Consider the following 23,358-nt stretch of genomic DNA (forward strand, 5'->3'; position numbering starts at 1 on the left):
GACGGATTGCAGCTTAGGATTGGAATGCACTGTTTAATTAGCTGGAGACATCTGCGGAGACTGTCCAAGGTCAGGTTGGTTTCTCAGGCATCGTTAGCTTGGGAAGCAAAGGGGGGAAAGAAGGTGGAGAGGAGAAAAGGCGGGAGAGGAAAAAAAGGTGGGGGCTTGAGTACTTTTAACTTGGTGTTTGAGGCTTGGCTTTCAGATTTCACTGAAAAGTCTGTCTGTTCACTTTCATCTGTATCTCAATAAACTTCACTGCTTCTAAGCAAGTTGCTGTTGTGGATCACTGGTGGAAGTTGGCGGATCTTACAGTCAGTGAAATCTACTGTAATCAACTCGTCATCATGACTGAAGTGAAGGTGCAGGTTGAACCATCCGATCTGGAGATCGAGGTGGTGGAAGACACCGGGGCCCTCGGGACCGAGGGAAAGAGCGGCGTCGAGGAACGCCAGGGAGCAAGGCCCAAGACAGGGACCAGCTCAGAGGACCAACCAGAGGACTGGTGGTACCTGCCAGCGGGGACCGGGAGACACCGGCGCCGGGCTGGCAGACTGACGGCGTGGAACCAAGGACTGGGGGAAGCTATGTTGCAGAGCCCCGGACCTGAGGACCTATCGGAGGAGGTGGCAGGTGTCAAAGACGACATCCGTCAACTGAAGGAGATGATGGCCACCCTGATGCCCAAGGAAGGGAAGAAACCGGGGCAGGAAGCCCGAAAGGCACCCGCACTCGCCGCCGCCCGGGCCGCCCGTCCAGTGGACCTGGAGGAGGACGTCGACTCGGAGATGGAGGACGAGGATGACCAGAGCTCAAGGCCGCCCTCTCGTCAGAGAGGAGTGGGGGGAACCTCACGAATTCGTCGGGGAGAAGCAGAGGCGCTGCGCGAGCTGTTGGCGGGCAAGCTGGAGGCCAAGTTCAATGGGGACCCGGAACAGCTCCCATTCTTCCTCGCGCAGGTGGCGGGACACATGCGGGCTCGAGGGGACTACTTCCCGGACGAAGCCGAGAAGGTGAGATGCGTGGCCGGCCGACTGGAGGGCCAAGCGGCTCAGTGGCTAGTGCAGCTGTATGATTGTGGGGCACCCGAGCTGCGGTCCCTGGACGCCTTCATGACAGCACTTCGAGCCCGGTTCGAGGACCCGTTCCGCGTGGATCGGGCAAAGGCCAAGTTCGCCACCCTGCAGCAGGGAAGTCGATCCGTGGCAGAATACGTGTTGGAGTTCCGGAGCGTGGCTGCAAACATTCCGGATTATCCGGACGCGATGATGACCCGCCAGTTCCAGGATGGCCTCCGCGCAGACCTGCTAGAGTGGATCCTGATGAGAGAAACGCCTGCGGGACTACAAGAGTGGATTCGTTGTGCCGGCGAGGCGGAGGCCACCAGGGAGCGGATTCGGCTTGCCAAGCAGCGAGCAGCTTTCCAACAAGGGAAGATGGCCGCGACCCCGGGCCGAGAAGGCAGACCCAAGACTTCGGCGGAGGTGGAGAAGCAGCGCCGGATGAGACTGGGCCTGTGTTTGGCATGTGGGAAAAAGGGCCACATGATTGCGACCTGCCCGGATAGGGCCACCGGCAAAAAGACCCCCAAGGCGGCGCCAGGCGGTTCCGGAGGCCCAGGGAAAGGGGCCGCCGGCCAGGCTGCCGAGCCGGCCGGGGCCGAGGACGAGCGCCCAGCTGGATCGGCCCAAGACCAGGCCATTCCGGATTTGGTGAGTGGAGGGATCTCCATTTATTACTTGGAAGTTAAATTGGGACATAAAATAAAAGGGACTACAGAGCCAATGCTGGCAGCTCTGGACTCGGGGTGCACCCGATGTCTAATCAGCGAACAGCTGGTGCAATCGCTCCAGATTGAACAGGAGCCTTTGCCAGAGTCAATCCCTTTCCTGCAGATGGATGGGACGGTCATGGGGGGAAAACCCAGCAGTCATCAGACTGAGAAACTTATGCTTCAGGTTTCGGGACATTGGGAAACCCTCCGGTTTGTGGTTGGGCCCACCAGGGGTTGCGATTTAGTGTTGGGAATAGACTGGCTGGCGTTTCACAACCCATTCATCAATTGGAAAACCAAGCAGTTGGTGTTCAACGACCCTGGGTGCAGTAAGCATGTGGCGCCTGCAGGGAACATGGGGAGAGAGCCGCACCGTGCCACTGCGGTGACGGTCTATGGCCCTTACCCAAAAGCGACAGTCAACCGGCTACAGGAGATGGGGAGTTTCCCAGAGGTCTATAAGGATTTGAGTGCAGTGTTTGAGGAAACTGAGTGTGACCTCTTGCCGCCCCACCGAGACACAGACTGTGCCATTGAATTGACCCCCGGGGCCCCACTCCCTAAACCCAAACTGTACTCCATGACTCCAAGGGAGATGGTGACATTGAAGGAGTTCATTAACAAGAATTTGGCTAGAGGGTTCATCCGCCCCTCCAGCTCACCGTTCGGTGCGCCAGTGTTTTTCAGGGAAAAGAAGGATGGGTCCCTGCGGTTGGTGACAGATTACAAGAACTTGAATGCTATCAGCACTTGTAGCAAATATCCCCTTCCATTGATGAAGGACATGTTGAGCAGATTGGCCACGGGGAAGATTTTCACCAAATTGGACTTAAGGGATGCTTACTTTCGAGTAAGGATTAAGGAGGGGGATGAATATAAGACCGCATTCCATTGCCCGTTGGGGGCGTTTGAATACCTAGTCCTCCCGTTTGGCCTTGCGGGGGGGCCTTCGTGTTTCATGCAGCTGATCCATGAGGTGCTGCAGGACTTGCTGTACGAAGGGGTGCTGGTATATTTGGACGACATTCTCATTTACTCCCCGGACCTTCCCAGCCATGTGAAACTGGTGCGAAAGGTGTTGCAAAGGCTGTTAGAGAACAAACTGTATGTTAAACTGTCTAAATGTGAATTTCACACAGATAGTTTGGAGTTCTTGGGATATAGAGTGTCCACCCGGGGATTACAAATGGACCCACATAAAGTACAAGATGTCATGAACTGGCCGCAACCAAAAACCCGCAAACAGGTGCAACGATTTCTAGGGTTTGCTAACTTTTACAGACAGTTCATCCCCAATTTTGCTCAAATTGCATTACCCATCACCAATCTGTTAAAAACCAAGGTGGGGGAATCTGGTGAACCTGCAAGTGCTGGAGAACAGGCAGCCCGAATGAAACCTTCCTTTAAAGTGGACTGGACTCGGGAGTGCACAGAGGCTTTTGTGCAGTTAAAGAAATTGTTCAGTACAGAGCCTGTGTTAAAGCACCCAGACCCTGAGCAGCCTTTTGTGGTGCAAGTAGATGCTTCAGATGAAGCAGTGGGGGCAGTGCTGATGCAAAGGGATAGCGAGGGCAAACTGAGGCCTTGCGCCTATTTGTCTAAACGCTTTGATTCTACCCAAAAAGGTTGGCCATGCTGGGAGAAAGAGGCCTATGCCATTAAGAGGGCTTTGGAGGTGTGGAGGCAATTCTTGGAGGGGGCCCCGCACCCGTTCGAAGTGTGGACGGATCATCGAAACTTAGAGGCCCTACAAACCCCCAAGCAGCTGACTCCCAAACAGAGGCGGTGGGCCAAGGAGTTCTATAAGTTCAACTTCACAATAAAGTTCTTCCCTGGTAAAGACAATGTATTGGCAGATGGGTTGTCCAGAATGCATGGCCCTGGACAACAAGAACGTAGTGAACTTCAGACTCTGTTCTCCTCCAAACAATTGGGGCTGGGAGTGACCACGCGTTCCCAGGCCAAAAAGGAGCAGGACTCTAGCTTGGAAGCTCTAGACCCCATGGTGAGAGAAATTTTGGAGGCATATGAAACAGATGAGGAGTTGGCAGGCCTAAAGACTGAACTCCAATGCTCAGAGCAGGGAGTATGGACCAAAGATGGGAAAATATATGTGCCTGGGGCCTGCAGGTCTAAAGTGCTGGAACTATGTCATGATGTCAAAGCCGCAGGTCATTGGGGTTTCATTAAAACCTGGCTGACACTAAGCTCCAAGTACTGGTGGCCCAAAGCTCGTAAAGGGGTGGAGGCTTATGTACAGGGGTGTTCAATTTGTGCCAGAGCCAAACCCCACACGGGCAAGCCGAGTGGCCTATTGCAGCCGGTGGAGACCCCATCTAGGCCTTGGCAACACATTGCAATGGACTTCATTACTGACTTGCCAGAAAGCAAAGGCAAAGACACCATTTGGGTTGTTACGGACTTGTTTTCCAAACAGGTGCACTATGTGGGTTGCAAAGGGGTCCCCACTGCATCCAAACTGGCTGACCTTTTCATTGAAAACATATACAAGTTCCATTGTTTGCCGGACAAGATTCTGTCCGACCGGGGATCGTCCTTCACTTCCAAATTTTGGAGGTGTTTGCAAGACAAGTTGGGGGTGCAATTGGCGTTCAGCTCTGCTTTTCACCCCCAGACGGACGGTCAGACGGAAAGGGTTAATCGGAGCCTGGAGGTCTATTTAAGGTGCTATGTCAATTACCTACAAGATAACTGGATGGACTTGCTACCACATGCTGAGGTGGCCTTTAATGTATCTAGTCATGCCAGCATTGGGATGTCTCCTTTTCAAGTGGTGTTTGGATATGAGCCTAGGGTCATCCCACAACTATCCCCTGAACCAAAGGATCCGGTGCCGGTAGGAAAGTGGAGTCAGCTATTGCGGGACAGTTGGCCTAAAATTGAGGAGGCATTGAAACAGGCCAAATTGGACTACAAGCGCTTAGCTGATCAGCACAGGAAGCCTGGTTGGGACATTCAGGAGGGAGACTGGGTGTTCCTGTCTACCAAGAACTTAAAGTGTAGAGTGCCATGTAAAAAGTTAGGCCCCAAATTTGTGGGTCCTTTTGCTGTAAAAAGACTTGTTAGTGAAGTGACTGCTGAGTTGGACCTGCCTAAGATGTACAAACACATTAACCCTACATTTCATTTCAGCCTGCTGAAACCTGCTGGGAAGAGAACTGAAGATGAACTGAAGGAACCTGCTCCACTGCCATTGCTCATTGAGGGGGAAGAACATTTTGAAATTGTGAAGATTTTGGACTCTAGGGTTGTAAAAGGGGGCTTAGAATACTCGGTGCAGTGGAAACATTTCCCAGTTGATATGGCTGAGTGGGTGGGGGTTAAACATGTCAATGCTGAGCGGCTGATACATGAGTTTCATTTGGCTTACCCTGATAAACCTAAAATGAGTAAATAGAGTTTTGGGGGGGCAGAGTGTCAGAACTCCAAAGCCAATTACTGATCAATATTCACATTCACCTTGGTTACTGTTCATATTGGGTAATTGCTTTAATTATCGTTCTGTCTGCTTTGCATTGATTTGCTAAGGGGGATGGTGTGCTTGGGACGGATTGCAGCTTAGGATTGGAATGCACTGTTTAATTAGCTGGAGACATCTGCGGAGACTGTCCAAGGTCAGGTTGGTTTCTCAGGCATCGTTAGCTTGGGAAGCAAAGGGGGGAAAGAAGGTGGAGAGGAGAAAAGGCGGGAGAGGAAAAAAAGGTGGGGGCTTGAGTACTTTTAACTTGGTGTTTGAGGCTTGGCTTTCAGATTTCACTGAAAAGTCTGTCTGTTCACTTTCATCTGTATCTCAATAAACTTCACTGCTTCTAAGCAAGTTGCTGTTGTGGATCACTGGTGGAAGTTGGCGGATCTTACATTAACGACAGAAAAGCGGAGCTCCCAAAAGTGCTTATCTTTATTTACAAGTGCAAACCAATTATCCAACGCGACTATTACTCTCCAATACAGAACTAACATCCAACTCCAACACCAATTCCCGGAAACCTCTGAGTTTATATAGACCAAATGCCATGTGGTCCTAAAACTCAGCCTCTTCCGTTCATGGCTGTTAACTGTTTCCTGTGCCACCCAAAAAACTGTCCCCTTGTCTAAGTAGACACATGTTTACATTATAGGCTTCCTGCACGCTGGCAGTAGAATGATCTTGTACACTCTGTGTTGCCATACTGCAGCAGCTGAAACTCATCAGCTTCTTCTCCAGCTGCTAATTGCTCATGGCCACCACACATCTTAACATTTATTGTCAGTTATTAACCCTTGACAAGGGGACCCTATCTATCTCCCATAGAAAGTCTCTTGTGTGACTGGAAAAAACAAACCATATATACCAGAGAAAGAGTGCCAGCTAGGATTCCACAGGGGACCCTTTCTATCTCCCATAGAAAGTTTCCTTGTGTGACAGGAAAAAACAAACCATGTATCCTAGAGAAAGAGTGCCAGCTTGGATGCCAACAGGGGACCCTATCTATCTCCCATAGAAAGTCTCCTTGTGTGACTGGAGAAAAACGAACCATATATCCCAGAGAAAGAGTGCAAGTTTGGGTGCCAAAACGGACCCAATCTCCCAAAAAGGAGTTCTAGTTTGGGTGCCAAGACGGACTTTAAAGCCCATAGAACATGAAGCAATCTTTCACGTGAGGCTAGCATTCAGAGCCAAAGGATTTACTTCAAATGTGCAGCTTCTACACTGATTATTTTGTAGTGAAAAATAATAATAACAATAATTAGTATTATTATTATTCCTTAATAAAAATAATAATAAATGGATGGGGGCTCTGACACGAAGGATAGATATAGATGTGGCGGAAATGGATGAGGAGAATGACAGGAGAAAGGATGTTGATGTGGCTGAAATGGATGGGGGCTCAGACACAGAGGACGCCTTTGAATTTGGCTGCCAGGGATGGGAAAATAAAAGGGAGGAAGAAAGGTGCAGCTGTCATTCATGTGAGGCTAGCACACGTGAAAGTGGAGCCAGGCTCCCTTCTTCACCCCAGAAGTGCAAAGGTTCAGGATGTGTTCAGACCCCCCACTTAGCATGCTCAAGGGTCCCAATTCAAATCGTTGAATCTGCATGGTATGTACTGGTGAGGTAATACAATGTGCACTCACTCCGCTTTGCCTGAATCTGCATCACGTGACTTGCCTTGGATTCGATTCCCCCTCAATTCGGAAGGGCAACGGAAGGGCAATCAGGTGTGATAAAACATTCACGTTACGGCGTGAATTCGCATTGCTGAACCAGAAGTCACCCCGGATCTGAACTGCATAAACCTCAGTGTGATAGACTCTGCATAGACTCTGCATAGACTCTGAAGACCAGGATTCGATTCCCTGCTTATTGGGTGACCTCAAGCAAGTCACACTCTCTCAGCCTCCTCAGCAGAAAGCCATGGCAAACCTCCTCTGAACAAATATTGCCAAGCAAACCCCAAGATAGGTTTGCTTTAGGGTCTCCATAATGTGGAAAACAACTTGAAGGTACACAACAACAAATAATAACTGAGTACTGTACCTTTAAGTGCAGTGGAGGGTCCAGCATGGTGTAGTGGCTTAAGTATCAGACTAAGACAAGTTCAAATTCCAGTGCGGCATGCAAATCCACTGGGTGACTTTGGGCAAGTCACACTCTCTCAGCCTCTCAGGGGAAGGTAAAGGCAACACACACACACCAAAGAAAACTGCCAAGGAAACTCTTTAGGGTTGTCATAAGTTGGAAAGGAGTTGAAGGCACACAACAACAACAACAACAACAACAACAACAGAAGAGGAGGAGGAAGGAGGAGGAGAAATGAGGAGGAGAAGAAGGAAGAACAGGAGGCGAAAGAAGGAGAATAGGAGAAAGAAAATAAAAAGAAGAGGAGCAAGAGGGGAGGAAGAAGAGGAGGAAGAGAAAGAGAAAGAAGAAGAAGAGGGAAGGAAGAGGGGAGGAGGAAGAAGAGGGGAGGAAGAGGAAGAGAGGAAGAGGGAAGGAAGAAGAAGAGGGGAGGAAGGAGGAGGAAGAGAAATAAGAAGGGCCCAGCCGGCCAGCAACAAACTCCAACTCCCAGGAGGGTCAGGGGAGCGCGTGCACAACAGAGAGAGAGCCTGCAACCACACTGGCAAAATTACCTGGTTTGGCAATTCTTTCACTCTTTTCTGCCTCTAGGCTATGGAATTCTGGGAGGTGGAGTATGTTGTGGGGCCCAGAGTGTAATAGGAGGAGGAGGAGGAAGAGGAGAGGGGGGAGGAGGAGGAGGAAGAAGAAGAAGAAGAAGAGGGGATCTCATTCAGATCCAAAGGTCTTCCTGTGTGTGTATATGTGCCCAGTCCCACAGCAATCTCCAACTCCCAGGAGGGGCAGGGGAGCATGCAGACATGTGCGCGCCCGAGAGAGAGAGAGAGAGACTTAGGCTGCATTTACAATAGAGAAATCACCCAGTTTGGCACTGCTTTTAAGCATCCCGGCTCAAAGCTATGGCATTCTGGGAGGTGGAATTTGTTGTGGGCCCAACTCCCAGAATTCCATAGCCTAGAGCCAGGAAAAAGTGAAAGCGGTGCCAAACCAGGTGATTTCTCCAGTGTAGATACAGCCTAAGCCTCTCTATCTCCGTCTTTGGTGCCCCCTTTGGCTGGGGCCCCCGGGGCTTGCCCCAGCTTAGCTATGGGCCTGTGGTTTACCCTCTTCATCAAACAGGCCACCTATAACTCTGATACCTTCATTTTAACCATTATATTTTGCCATTTCCCCAAAATTTATTTATTTACACTCAAGGCGCTGATCAAATTACCTTTATGCCTCTTTCCACTCAATCTAATTACTGAATTGTATTCCATTTAATTTATTGATCTTTCTAACCTTACCCATTTCTTCTCCCTTTCATATTCAAATTCTAAGGTTCTTTTCATTTGGGTTGCTTCAAAATATAACTCTAAAGAGGGCTCCCAAGATTTCTCCTGATTGGCACATCATGATAGAAATAAAGAAGATGGATGGGTGGTCCAGACAACTTATCCTGGAAACCCAAATAGCAAAAACCATAGTATTTCTCCGGCCTGCTTCAAATATGCAGTAAGGTAGTTAAATAATACAGTAAATTGCAGACTATCAATTGAAATGAAAAAGGCCAAGTCATCAGGGGCCTTAACGTTGGTTTTTACCATAGAATTTTTTGAAGAGGAAGCCCACAGTCCTGTTATAGTCATTACTAAAGACTTTGCAGTATGGACGACGAGGGATCTGCTGCAGTCACCTGCAACTCTTGTGAGATGTTTCTCTTCTTGCCTACAGAAATGGAGAACTTCACATGCACCAAGTGCAAGTTGGTAGCACTCTTGGAGGAGAAAGTGCAGCAGCTGGAGTCCAGAGTAGCTACACTTCAGCATATTAGGGAGCAGGAGGATTTCCTGGACACAACAGAACTAACAATCCTGGATGAATACCACGCAGAGAAAGATGCTGGAGCCGGGGAGGTCACTTCACATACACAGGAGGCAGACAGTTGGAGGAATGTCACACAGAGAAGTAGGCCAAGAAGGGATTGTTCGGGGAGCTTGCAGATAGAGAATCGATTCGAAGCTCTTTCCCTTATCAAGGAGGATGAAGAAGAGCAGCATGGACAGACTTCAGGGACAGAGCAGGCAAGCCTGAGAGTCCCACCCAAGGGAACAGCCGCTGCTAAACCTCGTAGGAGGTGTGTGGTCGTAGTGGGGGACTCCTTGCTGAGGGATACAGAAGCAGTGATTTGTAGACCTGACAAGATGTCTGGAGAGGTGTGTTGTCTTCCAGGGGCAAAGATCTGTGATGTGACAGAGAGGCGGACAAGACTGGTCAAGCCTACTGACAAATACCCCTTCCTTTTGGTCCACGTGGGAACCAATGATACTGCAAGACACAGCCTGCAGAACATCAAAAGGGATTACGAGGCGCTTGGTAGGAAGCTGAAAGGAATGGATGTACAGGTTGTCATCTCGTCTCTTCTGCCAGTCGAAGGGCACGGTCCAGGAAGGAAGAGGAAAATAGCGGATATGAACAACTGGCTTCGCAGATGGTGCTGCCGAGAACGATTTGGATTCTTTGATCATGGGCTGCGGTTCCATGAGGAGGGACTTCTTGCAACGGACGGGTTGCATTTCACGCCAGTTGGAAGAAATGTTTTTGCCAACAGTCTCAAGAACTTGATCAGGAGGGCTTTAAACTGAGTTCCGTAGGGAAGGGAGACAATATAAAGGAAGGCGAAAGGGCTGGAGAAAATAGTCAAACAGACAGAGAGGAAACAAGAAAAAAGTGCAAGGACCCAACAGTGGGAGGCAAAAAACCTTTCACAAGCAGCAAGTAAATGGGACCCGTGGTCTGCGATGTCTCTACACTAATGCACAGAGCATGGGAAATAAGCAAGACGAACTTGAACTCCTATTACAACAAAGCAAATATGATATAATAGGCATCACTGAAACCTGGTGTGATGAGTCTCATGATTGGAATATGGAAATAGAGGGGTATAACCTTTTTAAGAGAAATAGGCCAAACAGGAAAGGAGGAGGATTAGCACTATATGTCAGAGATATTTACACCAGTGAAGAGATCCAGGACACCAATCTTGGAAGCCAGGTGGAGAGCATCTGGATAAAAATTAAAGGGGAGGGAAACAACAAGGATGTTATGGTGGTAGTCTACTACAGACCTCCAAGTCAGACTGAGGAATTGGATGATATCTTTCTAGAACAGATGACCACACAGTCAGAAAAGAGAGCTGTAGTAGTGATGGGCGACTTCAACTATCCTGATATTTGCTGGAAGTCAAACTCACCAAAATCCTCAAGGTCTAGTAAATTCCTCACTTGCCTGGAAGACAATTTCATGGTCCAAAAGGTGGAAGAGGCAACAAGGGGGTCAGCTATTTTAGATCTGATCCTAACCAACAAGGATGACTTGGTTAATGGGGTGCAAGTGGTGGGATCATTAGGTGGAAGTGATAATGTTCTCCTGGAGTTTGTTATACAATGGAAAGGAGAAGCCAGGCATAGTCAAACATGCATTCTAGACTTTAGGAGAGCAGATTTCAGTAAACTTAGAGAAGTATTGAGGGTGACCCTGTGGTCAGAAATACTAAAAAGGAAGGGAGTTCAGGATGGATGGGAGTTTCTCAAAAGAGAGATACTGAAGGCACAATTTCAAACAGTCCCAGTGAGAAAGAAAAATCGGAGGTGTCTCAAGAAACCAGGATGGATGACTAAGGAACTTTCAACCGAGTTAAGTTTGAAATGGAACATGTATAAGAAATGGGAAAAGGGGGAAATCACAAAAAAGGAATTCAAAGAAATAGCAGGCATGTGTAGGGGTAAAGTCAGAAACGCTAAAGTGCAGAATGAACTCAGGCTTGCTAGAGAGGTTAAAAAGCGTAAAAAGGTTTTTTTTTATATATGTCCACAGCAAAAGGAGGAAGAAGGAAACGGTAGGGTCACTGCGTGGAGAAGATGGCAAAATGCTAACGGGGACAGAGAAAAGGCAGAATTACTCAACACCTTCTTTGCCTCAGTCTTCTCAGAAATGGCAAAGGGTGCTCAACCTGAGGATAATGGAGCAGAGGACAGAATAGGGGAATTTCAGCACAGAATAAGTAAAGAGATAGTAGAGGAATACCTTGTTAATCTAAATGAATTTAAGTCTCCAGGACCAGATGAACTACATCCAAAGGTACTAAAAGAACTGGCAAATGTAATATCGGAGCCATTGGCAATCATATTTGAAAACTCCTGGAAAACAGGAGAAATCCCAGTAGACTGGGGGAGGGCAAATGTTGTCCCATCTACAAAAAGGGGAAAAAAGAGGATCCCAACAATTATCGTCCAGTTAGTCTGACATCAATACCAGGAAAGATTCTGGAGCAGATCATTAAACAGAGAGTCTGTGAACATCTAGAAGTCAATGCCATAATCACAAAAAGTCAACATGGGTTTCAGAGAAACAAGTCATGCCAGACAAATCTGATCTCTTTCTTTGATAAAATTACCAGCTTGGTAGATGAAGGGAATGCTGTAGATATAGTATATCTTGATTTCAGTAAGGCCTTTTACAAGGTTTCCCATGACATTCTTGCAAACAAGCTTGTAAAATGTGGGCTAGACAAGGTAACTGTTACATGGATTTGTAACTGGTTGACCGGCCGAACCCAAAGGGTGCTCAACAATGGCTCTTTTTCATCCTGGAGGGAAGTGACCAGTGGGGTCCCACAGGGCTCTGTCCTGGGCCCAGTGTTATTCAACATCTTTATCAATGACCTGGATAACAGAATTGGGAGCACCCTTATCAAATGTGCAGATGACACTAAATTAGGAGGAATAGCTAATACTCCAGAGGACAGGATCAACATTCAAAATGATCTGAATAGACTAGAAAGCTGGGCCAAAGCTAACAAAATGAAATTCAACATAGAGAAATGTAAGGTACTGCACTTAGGGCAGAAGAATGAAATGCACAGATATAGGATGGGGGACACCTGGCTGAATGAAACTACATGTGAAAGGGATCTGGGAGTCCAAGTAGACCACAAGTTGAACATGAATCAACAGTGTGATGCGGCAGCTAAAAAGGCCAATGCAATTCTAGGCTGCATCAATAAAAGTATAGTGTCTAGATCAAGAGAAGTAATAGTGCCACTGTATTCTGCTCTGGTCAGGCCCCACCTAGAATATTGTGTCCAGTTCTGGGCACCACAATTCAAAAAGGACATTGAGAAACTGGAGAGTGTCCAAAGGAGGGCGACAAAAATGGTGAAGGGTCTGGAAACCATGCCCTATGAGGAACGACTCAGGGAGCTGGGGATGTTTAGCCTGGAGAAAAGAAGGTTAAGAGGTGATATGATAGCCCTGTTTAAATATTTGAAAGGATGTCATATTGAGGAGGCAGCAAGCTTGTTTTCTGCTGCTCCAGAGAACAGGACCCAGAACAATGGATGCAAGCTCCAGGAAAAGAGATTCCACCTCAACATTAGGAGGAACTTCCTGACAGTAAGGGCTGTTCAACAGTGGAACACACTTCCTCGGAGTGTAGTGGAGTCTCCTTCCTTGGAGGTCTTTAAGCAGAGGCTAGATGGCCATCTGCTGCGGATGCTTTGATTGTGATTTCCTGCATGGCAGGGGGTTGGACTGGATGGCCCTTGCGGTCTCTTCCAACTCTATGAGTCTATGAATTAATTGCTTTGAAAATGCACACATAAAAAACCAAAGGGTTGGTCTGAGAGAATTGTTTATGACTACAACTATCTGCTCTCTTTACAAAATGAAGCCATTTAATTTTTTGGAAGATTTTTTCTTCTTGTCTTATCTATTTGATACTTTAATTTACTACTGTTAATTCTTTGGCTCCCCCCCCCCCCAAAAAAAATCATTTCATCTCGCTCAGTTTCAGAGTCATCTTATATAACACTAAAATCAAGCAGCAAGAGGAAAAAGCTTCACTACATGACTTTTCTCATGATATAAACTGGCCCTCAGCCAAGCAAAAATAGCCTAAGCAAATACATGTACTTTCATCATTTGAAATGTTACTATTTACAACATGACATGAAAGGTTAAGAGAAAACAAACAGCAGAGCGGGTACAGTCACATCTGGGCCACACTATAACCAACTAAACAGTAAAACAGTAGGGAAGCAAAGGATCAGGAAAGTTTAACAGAAGCCAAAAGAAAACCCCCCATAATTATGTAAGTTGTAAGAAATGAACATGGGAGCCTTTATTGTGAATCTTTCTAATTCTGCAGATTTAAATGTCATTTTGCCTGCTTATATTGTGAATTATTTTCATTTCAATTTTTATCTGGATACAGTCGACCCTCCATATTCAGGATCCCACTTTCCATGGCTTAAAAATATTCAAAAAATATGTACATTCCAAAAAGCAAGCCTTGATATTGCCATTTTATATAAGGGAAATCATTTTGCTATGTTATTGTGTTTACAAACAAAAACAAACAAACAGCTTCATTTATATACCGCTTCATACTGAACTAACAGTGTCTAAGTAGATTACAACTGTAAGCTAATTGCCCCCAACAATCTGGGTATTCATTTTAGCGACCTCGGAAGGATGCAAGCCTGAGCCGAGCTTGAGCCCTTTTGCTGCTATTGAACTTGCAACTGTTGTTAAATGCACTAAAAATGTTTGATTGAATAGGCAGAGGAGAAGTGGAGGAGGAGGAAGTGAGGATATTCAACAATGTGCTAAGATTATTCACTTTTTTAGGTTGTAGTAATTATATGTGTGTTTGTATTCACATATTTTGTATATGTCTGCAAATTCCAGCATTTCTCACCATTTACTATCTTAAGTAGGGCTGCTTGGAACTGCAGTACAAAGCTTCTGCAGGACCACTATTCCCACCCTTGATTTACAGTCTTTCCATTCTAGATGCCTCTGTATGCACCAAACAAATGTACCGATAACTACTCTTTTGCAAAAGCAAATTAAGTCAAAACCTTCCTAACCAAAAAGTTAAGTGAATCTTCAACATGTATGGGTCTTTAATACACTATCATGTATCATTTTGAAGGATATAAAACAGTTTAATCTGAGTTAGTTTGTGAAAACTGCTTGCAAGCATAAAGATTTAGCAAATGGTGAACTAAAAGACCACAAAAGGTGCCCTGTATGTGCCTGTGAAAGAACAACATATACCAGTGCTCAGTCTCCAGGGAGGGTGAAAGAATACCTAAGTTTCAAGTCTCCACGTTACCATCCTCTGTTTCAGGAGCCCTTCACTTTAAAACATGTTGTGTGCAGATGTTATGTAATTACTCAAATAGTGAGGAACATGTACCATATTTTCCGGCGTATAAGGTGACGGGGGGGGGGGTATAAGACAACCCCCCAAGTCGCCTGCCAGCAGCATCCCTGGATGCCCCTGAGGGGGTCTCGCACCGGCTGGAGGGGGTCTCTCTAGAGGCCTAAGAGAGGATCCTCGGTGGCTCGGCTCTCGCCGCCATTTTTTTTCAAAAGATGGCGGGGAAGCGGCTCCAGAGCCAGCCGGGCCAAGGAAAAGAGTGGCCCCTTAGTCCTCCGCACCGACGCCGACGCCGGTGATCCTCCGATCCTCCAGCGGCTTCAGAAGTCCTCCACGGAAGCCGCCGCCGCCACCTAGGATCCTCCACTCCTTCAGCGGCTTCTGCGGAGGACTTCTGAAGCCGCTACAGGATCGGAGGATCCCCGTCGGTGGTGGCGGTGGCGCAAAGGAATAAGGGGCCTGCTCTTTTCCTCGGCCCAGCCGGCTCTGGAGCCGCTTCCCTGCCGCCTTTTGAAAAAAAAGGCGGCGAGAGTCGAGCCGCCGAGGATCCTCTCTCAGGCCTCTAGAGAGGTCCCCTCCAGCTGGCACGAGTGCCGGCTGGCTGGGAGAGGACCCAGCAAGGACCCCAGAGACAGGGAGGTGGCTATGCCATTCGCCTGTCTCTGGGGTATAATTCTGGCGCATAAGGCAGACTTAAAAAGTCGCCTTAAACGCCAGAAAATACAGTACTTTCTATCTGCTATAATAACCTTCCATCTATTTTTATACTGAAAACCACTGTCAAGACTGACCTCGGGGAAGTCAGAGCATGGTTTAGGCCCTAACTCTACATTAACAACAACAACAAACATAATGACAGACTGAATGCTGAAGTCAGCTATAAGTCCACCCCGCCCCTGCCATGCAGGAACTCTCCATCAACCCCCCGCCATGCAGGAACTTTCCATCAATGGCCATCCAGCCTCTGTTTAAAGACCTCCAAGGAAGGAGACTCCACCACATACCAAGGGAGTGTGTTCCACTGTCAAACAGCTCTTGCTGTCAGGAAGTTCCTCCTAATGTTGAGGTGGAATCTCTTTTTTTCTGTAGCTTTGCATCCATTGCTCCATGTCCTGTTCACTGGAGCAGCAGAAAGCAAGCTTGCTCCCTCCTCAATATGACATCCCTTCAAATATTTAAACAAGGCTATCATATCACCTCTTAACCTTCTCTTCTCCAGCCCCCTGTGTGAGATATGAAACATTTTAATTTTCTCATACTTCGCCTGTGGGGAGAACAGTAAATATATTTTCCACCTTTCTCCAGGGACAAGAAGAATTTTGACAGCTGTTTACAACCGTGTTAGCAGTAACCTGGGCTGCAGGGTTGTTTTCAGGTGCACTCCTTTTTCCCTTCTCTTTTTGCATATGCCTCAGTTGCTTGAGCTCACTGTGCTCTGAAAATAATTTTACAGAGTAAGATGAAGAGCAGAAAACTCCAGAGCAACTCCTCACAAGTACCAGCAGTCCCCTAGTGGCAAATGGTGGGGCAAAAGAGATACACTGAAAAGAAGGAAATCCACTGGGTGGCCTTGGGCAAGTCATACTCTCTATCCTCAGAGAATGGCAATGGCAAACACCCTCTGAAGAAACTTGGTAAGAAAACCCAATTATAGGTGCACCTTAGGGGTGTCATAAATGGAAACAACTGGAGGGCACACAACAAAAGCAAAGGATCAAAAACAGTGAAGATCCAAATGCAGACACAAACACACTACTCAAAGCTCTTCTAAATCTTGTTTCTGACCAATGTTACAGATCAATAAGGATAAAGGCAGAGTGGGTGTGCCTCTGAGATTGTGTGTTTGAACAGGTGCTCATCATCCACCCTGGTATAGTAGGCTATCCACATATGACTAGAAAACTTGGATTTTCTAATTGTATGCTTGCCAGTGAGCTACAGCTGTCCAATTAACATACCTGTATGATCCATGTGCCTCTAAATATAGTTGTCCTGTATGCATGTTATTTTTTAGGTTTACAACTCAGATAGGTTATATGGTGTGTCAAATGATCCAGAGTGAGGACAGTAAAAGATGAATCTTTTCAACATACCCAAAGGAATTAACCAAGCTCTGCTGCTTTGTGACATTTCAGTTGATCATAACCAGGGTACTATGTGTGGCTTACTGTGTGTGTTTTCAAATTGTGGATTATAACTCATTTCCTAAAACTACAATACTGAGGGGGCAGATATGCATGCACACATACATAATTGGGGTGGAATCAGAGTGAAATGACAGCTAGAAAATTACATGAACCTATGCAAGAGATTGCACCCCTTTTTTTCTTTAAAAAAAAGAGTCTGAAGTATCTGAGAGCTACAAGTTGGAGGTTTCAAAGGATCTTTTTCATTCTGAAGTGGAGAAATGCTACTCTATAATATTTTGTTGTTGCTGCTGCCACCAGTTAGTCCAGGCAATTGGGAATGTGGCCTCATGAGCTTAATTTGATATCCTACAGACCCTTCTGAAGACAACATGCAGAAAACTATGGGGCAAAACTGACTGGCAATAAGAGTTGACATGGGGGTGATGTGGGGGCATGGCAACTGCATGATGCATGCCCTGATTCTGCCCCCATTCCAGCCTCACGCCACCCGCCCGGACTGACAGCAGGCAGCGTGGGAACACTCCTGCGATGCAGCAACCAGATGCCACACGCTGCAGGAGCGGAGAAGACCCATAGTGAAATGAGCACCTGTTCACTGGCACAAAAAGAGCAGTTTTCTGACACTCCTTTTTGCGCTGGGGAAAAGGCCAGATTGGAGCCACGGCATGCAATTGTCATGGCCCCAATCTGGCATACAAAGGGGCGGCGTGATGCCACACCTTTAGGGCTGTCTGTTTTCAGCCTTAGTCACCTTCCCCCCTTCTCTCCTGTAAACTTTAAAAAAAACATTTTTGCCGGATAAAGAAACTTGGGCGCGTTACAAACCACCATAAGGGACATCCTCAGGACGTCCTAGGTTTAAAAAGGGGTGTCACTTCTTGATGCCCCAAGCCTAATACGTCCAAGGACACCCCTTTCCAGGCCTCTGGGAAGGGGCCTTTTGCCGCTTCCCCGCGGCCTAGAAAGCAGCGGATCGGGGCCTTAGCAGCTGCCGCTCTAACCGCTGAGGCCCCGATCCACCAGGGAAATGGGCGGGTGCAGGCCGCCGCTTTTCAGCGGTCTGTAACGCGCCTTGGTTTCACAAGCTAGCACTGAGATTTTTGTGCCTTTTTGTTTAGTCTTATAAATATGGATTTTAGAATTTGTCTCATAGTTCACATGACTATTCCTAGAAAACATATCTAGAGGTAGCTGTGTTGGCCATGTAACAAAGTACAACAATATTCAAAATCCACAGAACAGTGATACTTTTATTAGGCCAACCAAAATGCACAAAATACATGCTGCAGGCTTTCAAACCTTCACTGGTTTCAGACAAAGATTATACAGGAGAAAAAAATTATGGCCCCTTTCACACTGGTGCTTTTGTCCTGGATAGATCCAGGCAGATCCAGTAATCCCAATACCAAATCTGTCCGGAATGATGTTCCCACTACCTTTAGCGCGATTGAACCTCCCCGGTGCAATTTACCACACTGATGCTCACACTTCACAAAGTAGCAATTTAAGATGAAGACTCCTGTTGTCAATCAAATGATTTACATATTCACTTCCGCTGTCATCAGTGGTGACATCATACAGCCATTTGCCAATGGCATGGGTGCTCCTCCCCTTCTTTTAAAAAAAAATCTAGCGGCAACGTTCACATATTCTGTCAACTTGTCAAATAAAAACAAATGCCTGGGTTTAACATGTCTATGATGGTGAAAAGAGGTCCTCCATTCTAGCTTTATGCCCAGGTTACTTTATGCCCCCTTCCTTTCATAACTGAAAGGAAGTATATGATTCTATGATTTCATCCTTCCCTCCTTCTTTTCTCCCCTCACGCTCTCCTCAGCCCACTCCCCACTTCTAGGTGTCCAGGGCTTGCCATCCTCCCTCTTTGCCCCCTTCAATCCTACTGCGGCCCTTCAGTGGAAGTGGGGAAAGGATCTGCATCGAGCCTTGCTGAGGGAGGTAAAGGGGAGAGAGGGGGAGGAAGAGACGAGAAGAGAAGAGAAAAGAAGGGGGCAGCCAGGGAATGGCTCCCAGACCCCACCAAACAGTCCCCAAAGCAAAGGGAGAGAGGCTGAGGAGGCAGGAAAGCAGAACAGGGGTCCCAGCCACATGCCGACAACAGAGCAAAAAGTGAACTTTTTGGCTGCAGTGGCGGGAGCAAGCAAACAAAAGGGAAACATATGTAGCACAGGCATTCACACATTCTATCAATTTGCCATATCTGAAAGGAAGACTTCGTAGTACAAGCATTCACATAATCTGTCACCAAAAAAATTTAAAAAATTAAAAAAGGCCGCATGCAAAGCAACTGGTGCGAGAGGGGAGGCATGTTCTGCCCACTGCCCACCCTCTGACCTTTATCCTTCCCCCTAAATGACTCGATCATGACTGGGGACAAGTTCACATTTGCCGGCACCATGAAAGAATTGGGTTTTCCAAAAAGAAACAGGAAAAAATCCACTTTTGGAAAACTTGTGCTGAAGGGGGTTTGCGCCGGTTCAGGTGTGCAAAACCCTGATCCGGATGTGCAAAAACCAGCGCCAGCAGGAACAACCAACTTTTAATCCGGGTTGCAATTTGGTCTATACGGTAGTGTGAATGACCCCTATGACAATGTTGGTCACAAGTCTGCATTTTGTCAGCGAACAGCCACATCTTGATAAAATGCAGGCTTCTGACTAACATCGGCATATATTCTTTTCTCCTGATGAAGATCCCAGTGGCGCTTTGAAAGCTTGCAACACATATTTTTTTGCATTTTGGTTGGCCCCACAAAGGTTTCATTGTTTGGTTGGGGTGGGTTATGTTATTATACATGGCTATTTCTAGGATGTGTAAAAAATAGCAGTTGTAAAACTGATCATAAACTTTCAAAGGACTGGTTTAGCATAAACATCTGTAATGGTAAATGAATATACAGATATGCTAGGATATTATTTGTCTCAGAAGTGTCAAAACAATACCTGTTTTAAGGAAAGCTGAATCACTTGAAGTCATTTGTTTGAGATTAAAAGAAATTGCTTGGTTATATACACAACTGTAATGCACACCAGCCTATTAACATATGTAATGTAGCAAAAAGTTGAGAGATATGTATCTCGATTTAGGAACAGATGTTTGCTCTCACAAGGAAAAGGGGAAAGGGTGAGAGAAAAGTCCTGCCCTTGAACAGATGAATCACTGTTGTTTTTGTAAGCAAGTCATGTTTATTACTTGTCATTAGAACGCACTTTGGTGGGAAAGAAACTGTTCCAACTAAGCACCCTCCCCCCATAAAAGACCTTTGAAAATGACCTTTACCATATTTGGCTTGCCTACAAAAATCAACACAGAAATAATTATGAAAATACTTGTGCATGTTTCTTATTAAAAATCAGAGCAAGATACACGATGTAACTACTAACACAGATGTAATTCCGGGGCCAAACACGCAGTTCATGTTCCACCCATCAAGTCCATTCTGTTCAGAGCAGTTGAAGTCATAGAATTATAGAATCATAGAATCGTAGAGTAGGAAAAGACCACAAGGGCCATCCAGTCCAACTACCTGCCATGCAGGAAATCTCAATCAAAGCATCCCTGACAGGTGGCCATCCAGCCTCCACTGTCAAACAGTCCTCACTGTCAGGAAGTTCCTCCTAATGTTGAGTTGGAATCTCTTTTCCTGTAGCTTGCATCCATTGTTCCGGGTCCTGTTCTCTGGAGCAGCAGAAAACAAGCTTGCTCCCTCCTCAATATGATACCCCTTCGAGTATTTAAACAGGGCTATCATATCACCTCTTAACCTTCTCTTCTCCAGGCTAAACATCCCCAGCTCCCTAAGTCGTTCCTCATAGGACATGGTTTCCAGGCCCTTCACCATTTTAGTTGTCCTTAAGGCAAGGCGTAGGAAAACATTATGTACTGAAGCCATGCTGGGAAGCATTGTTGCTGTCTGTTGAGTGGACCCACAGTGGCAAATGTCTCTCCATCAGTGTTGCCAATTTCTGGGGAATTCCCTAGAATTTGGGGACTTTAAATCATTTCTTTCTGGGGATTTTGACTGAATAATATTAATAAATATTGGGGAATTCTGGGGACTTTGGATTTTGGTAAAAGATTCCAGGGAACTTCTTTGAGGCTTGTTGGCAACACTGCTCTCTCTCCACAGTGTTTCAGATCATCTTGACTGAGCTGTATCCACACTGGAGAAATAATCTGGGTTTAATTTCCCTGGCTGAGTGCTCTGTCCTTCTGGGAACCGAAGTCTGTGGTGGCCCCAGAGCGGAGCGGAGCTTCAGTTCCCAGAGTGAAATTAGCATTGAACCCAGGATGATTTCTCCAGTGTGGATACAGGATGCGTGGCCTCGGAGGGATTGATAGCACAGCTTCTACCACGAATTCCTCTTCACTAATTCCTGGAGTTGACTGGAGATGAAAGGGAATAGAGAGAGGAGAGCAGTGTAAGCTGTAGACGAATGTGCTACCAAAGAGATCAAATGATAGAAAAGTTGGCAATAGCGACAGCCCAAAACTATCTAGAAAAGCCAGCTCCCTGTTTTTTTTAAAATAGTAACAAAAATAAAATAATAACAAAAAGCTATGTGAAAACTTTTAGTCAAAGCTCTCTCTCTCTCTCTCTCTCTCTCTGTCTCTCTCTCTCTCTGTCTGCTGAGTGAAAGGCTACTCCTGCAGAAGGGACCCTCCCTTGGCAGCCTGAGAGGGAAGAGGGAGGCAGCCCAGGAGGACGCCCCTGACTTACTTACCGCACGCCAGAGAGAGGGAAAGCTGCAGCAGCCCGAAGGCGCGGAGGGTCTCCATCCTCCTTCCTGGGGCTCCCCTTTGCCACCACAGCCCCAGCCCCAGCCCCAGCCCCAGGCGGGGCAGGCAGGGAGGGCAGGGGCGCCGCTGGAAGGGCACCGAGGCGAGGCCTCCCTCTGGCGCCACTTGGCCTCCCTCCTCCTCCTCCTCTCAGTCCTCCCCTGATCCTCCCGCCTTCATCCCTGCCTTCCTCCGGAGAGATAGATGGATGGAAGAAGCAGGCGCCTCAGCCTCAAGGCCTGGGAAAGGGGCGAGGAGGTCGCCTCCCTCCCAGGGTCCTTCGGAGGAGGAGGAGGAGGGCAGCGCTGGCCCAGCCCAAGCCCTGGGAGAGGCAGGCAGGCAGGCGCCTTGCTCCCGGAATGCGGTCCCAAAGAGAGGCAGGGGGGCTCCAGCTGTGGCTCTGTCTGCCTCTGGCTTCCCTGCCCCTTCGGCCCCCTCCCTCCCTCCCTCCCTCCCTCTGGGTCGCTTCTTCCTCTTCCTTCCCTTCCCCTTCCTTCCTTGCACTCTGGGAGGCCCATCTTTCGCTGCCTCTCAGCATCCTCTTCCCTCAAAAGGTCCTTAGAAACCAAGCAGCCTTTCCCCTTTGCCTCTCTTCACTGCATCCACACTGCAGAAATATCCGCTTTGACACCGCATAACTGCCATGGCTCAACGCTGTGGAACTCTGGGAATTGTAGGTTGTTCCCAGAGTTCCACAGCGTTGAGCCATGGCAGTTGCAGTGGTGTCGAAGCTGAGTATTTCTGCATTTTTCACAACAAGCTACAATTCCCAGAGTTCCACAGCATTGAACCATGGCAGTTACAGCGGTGTCAAAGCAGAGTATTTCTGCTGTGTGGATTCAGTGAAGAGAGGCAAAGGGAAAAGGCTTTTTATTTGCATATTTCACAACAAGCTACAATTCCCAGAGTTCCATAGCGTTAAGCCATGGCAGTTACAACGGTGTCAACCTGAGTTATTTCTTGGCTGAAGGGAGGCTTGAGGGCCACAGGTGGGTGGCTTCGGCACACCTTGAAATGCGTCCACAGCCCTGGCAATGCAGCAGCAGAAGCTGTACAAGAAAACAACCCACAGCACCGACTTCGATGAAGTTTATCTCACGAAGGAGAGCAGGAGTTTAATTTGTTTGTTTTATTTATATACCACTATTCCAAAGATCATAGCGGTGAACAGCAAGTAAGCTAATTAGCAAGTTAGCTAATTTGCCCCCAACAGTCTGGGTACTCATTTTAGCGACCTCAGAAGGATGCAAGCCTGAGTCGAGCTTGGGCCCTTTTGCTGGTCTTGAACTCACAACCGTGTGGTTTCGAGTGAATGGCTGCAGTACAGGCATTTAACCACTGCGCCACCAGGGCTCCCATGAATATCCCAGGGAAATCGCATAATCACGTGAAACGATTTCACACAACATCACACAAAAGCTGCTGTTAAAGTGGTCACAAAGAAGCATTAACACGCCTCTTTTTACTTTCGGGATTTCAGTAACGATGCATTTCTGATATCACTGCATGCGATAATCATTTGCATATTTACTTGTCATTTTTGCTTTACTTGCGGGATGCTTTAGATGTGCTTTAATCTCTCTCTAATGCTGAATTTACCACAGTGTGATAAACTCCAATGGCAACGTAATCGTCAGGAACGCGGAAAGGCTTCTGGGTGGCTGGATGTTCCAACGCTTTCACCGTCTCCCTTGCCTAGTCCCATCCTGAGCAAAGGATAGCTCCCTTTTTCTCCACTCTTTGGCCTGTTACAGACTGCTAAAATAAAGCTGCTTCGGGTCTCTTTGGAGGTATGCTATTGAAATGATGCATGGGTCCTAAGAGTCCGGAGGTCGCGCCAAAGCCACACT

General features: G+C 47.1%; 1 protein-coding gene across 1 annotated transcript in view; it reads right to left on the reverse strand.

The window, feature by feature from the left end:
- RAMP3 (receptor activity modifying protein 3) overlaps nucleotides 1-21,581 on the reverse strand; it is an 84,729-nt gene extending 63,148 nt beyond the window's left edge. Inside the window, exon 1 of the mRNA XM_089532498.1 lies at nucleotides 21,454-21,581. Coding sequence (XP_089388624.1) covers nucleotides 21,454-21,508 — 55 coding nt within the window. The 5' untranslated portion in view covers nucleotides 21,509-21,581. The remainder of the gene's footprint in view (nucleotides 1-21,453) is intronic.
- Between the last annotated feature and the right edge of the window lie 1,777 nt (nucleotides 21,582-23,358).

This window comes from Sceloporus occidentalis, unplaced genomic scaffold, assembly GCF_023333645.1.
Source record: "Sceloporus occidentalis isolate IW3139 unplaced genomic scaffold, rSceOcc1.0.p SCAF_7, whole genome shotgun sequence".
In the NCBI taxonomy this organism is placed as follows: Eukaryota; Metazoa; Chordata; class Lepidosauria; order Squamata; family Phrynosomatidae; genus Sceloporus; species Sceloporus occidentalis.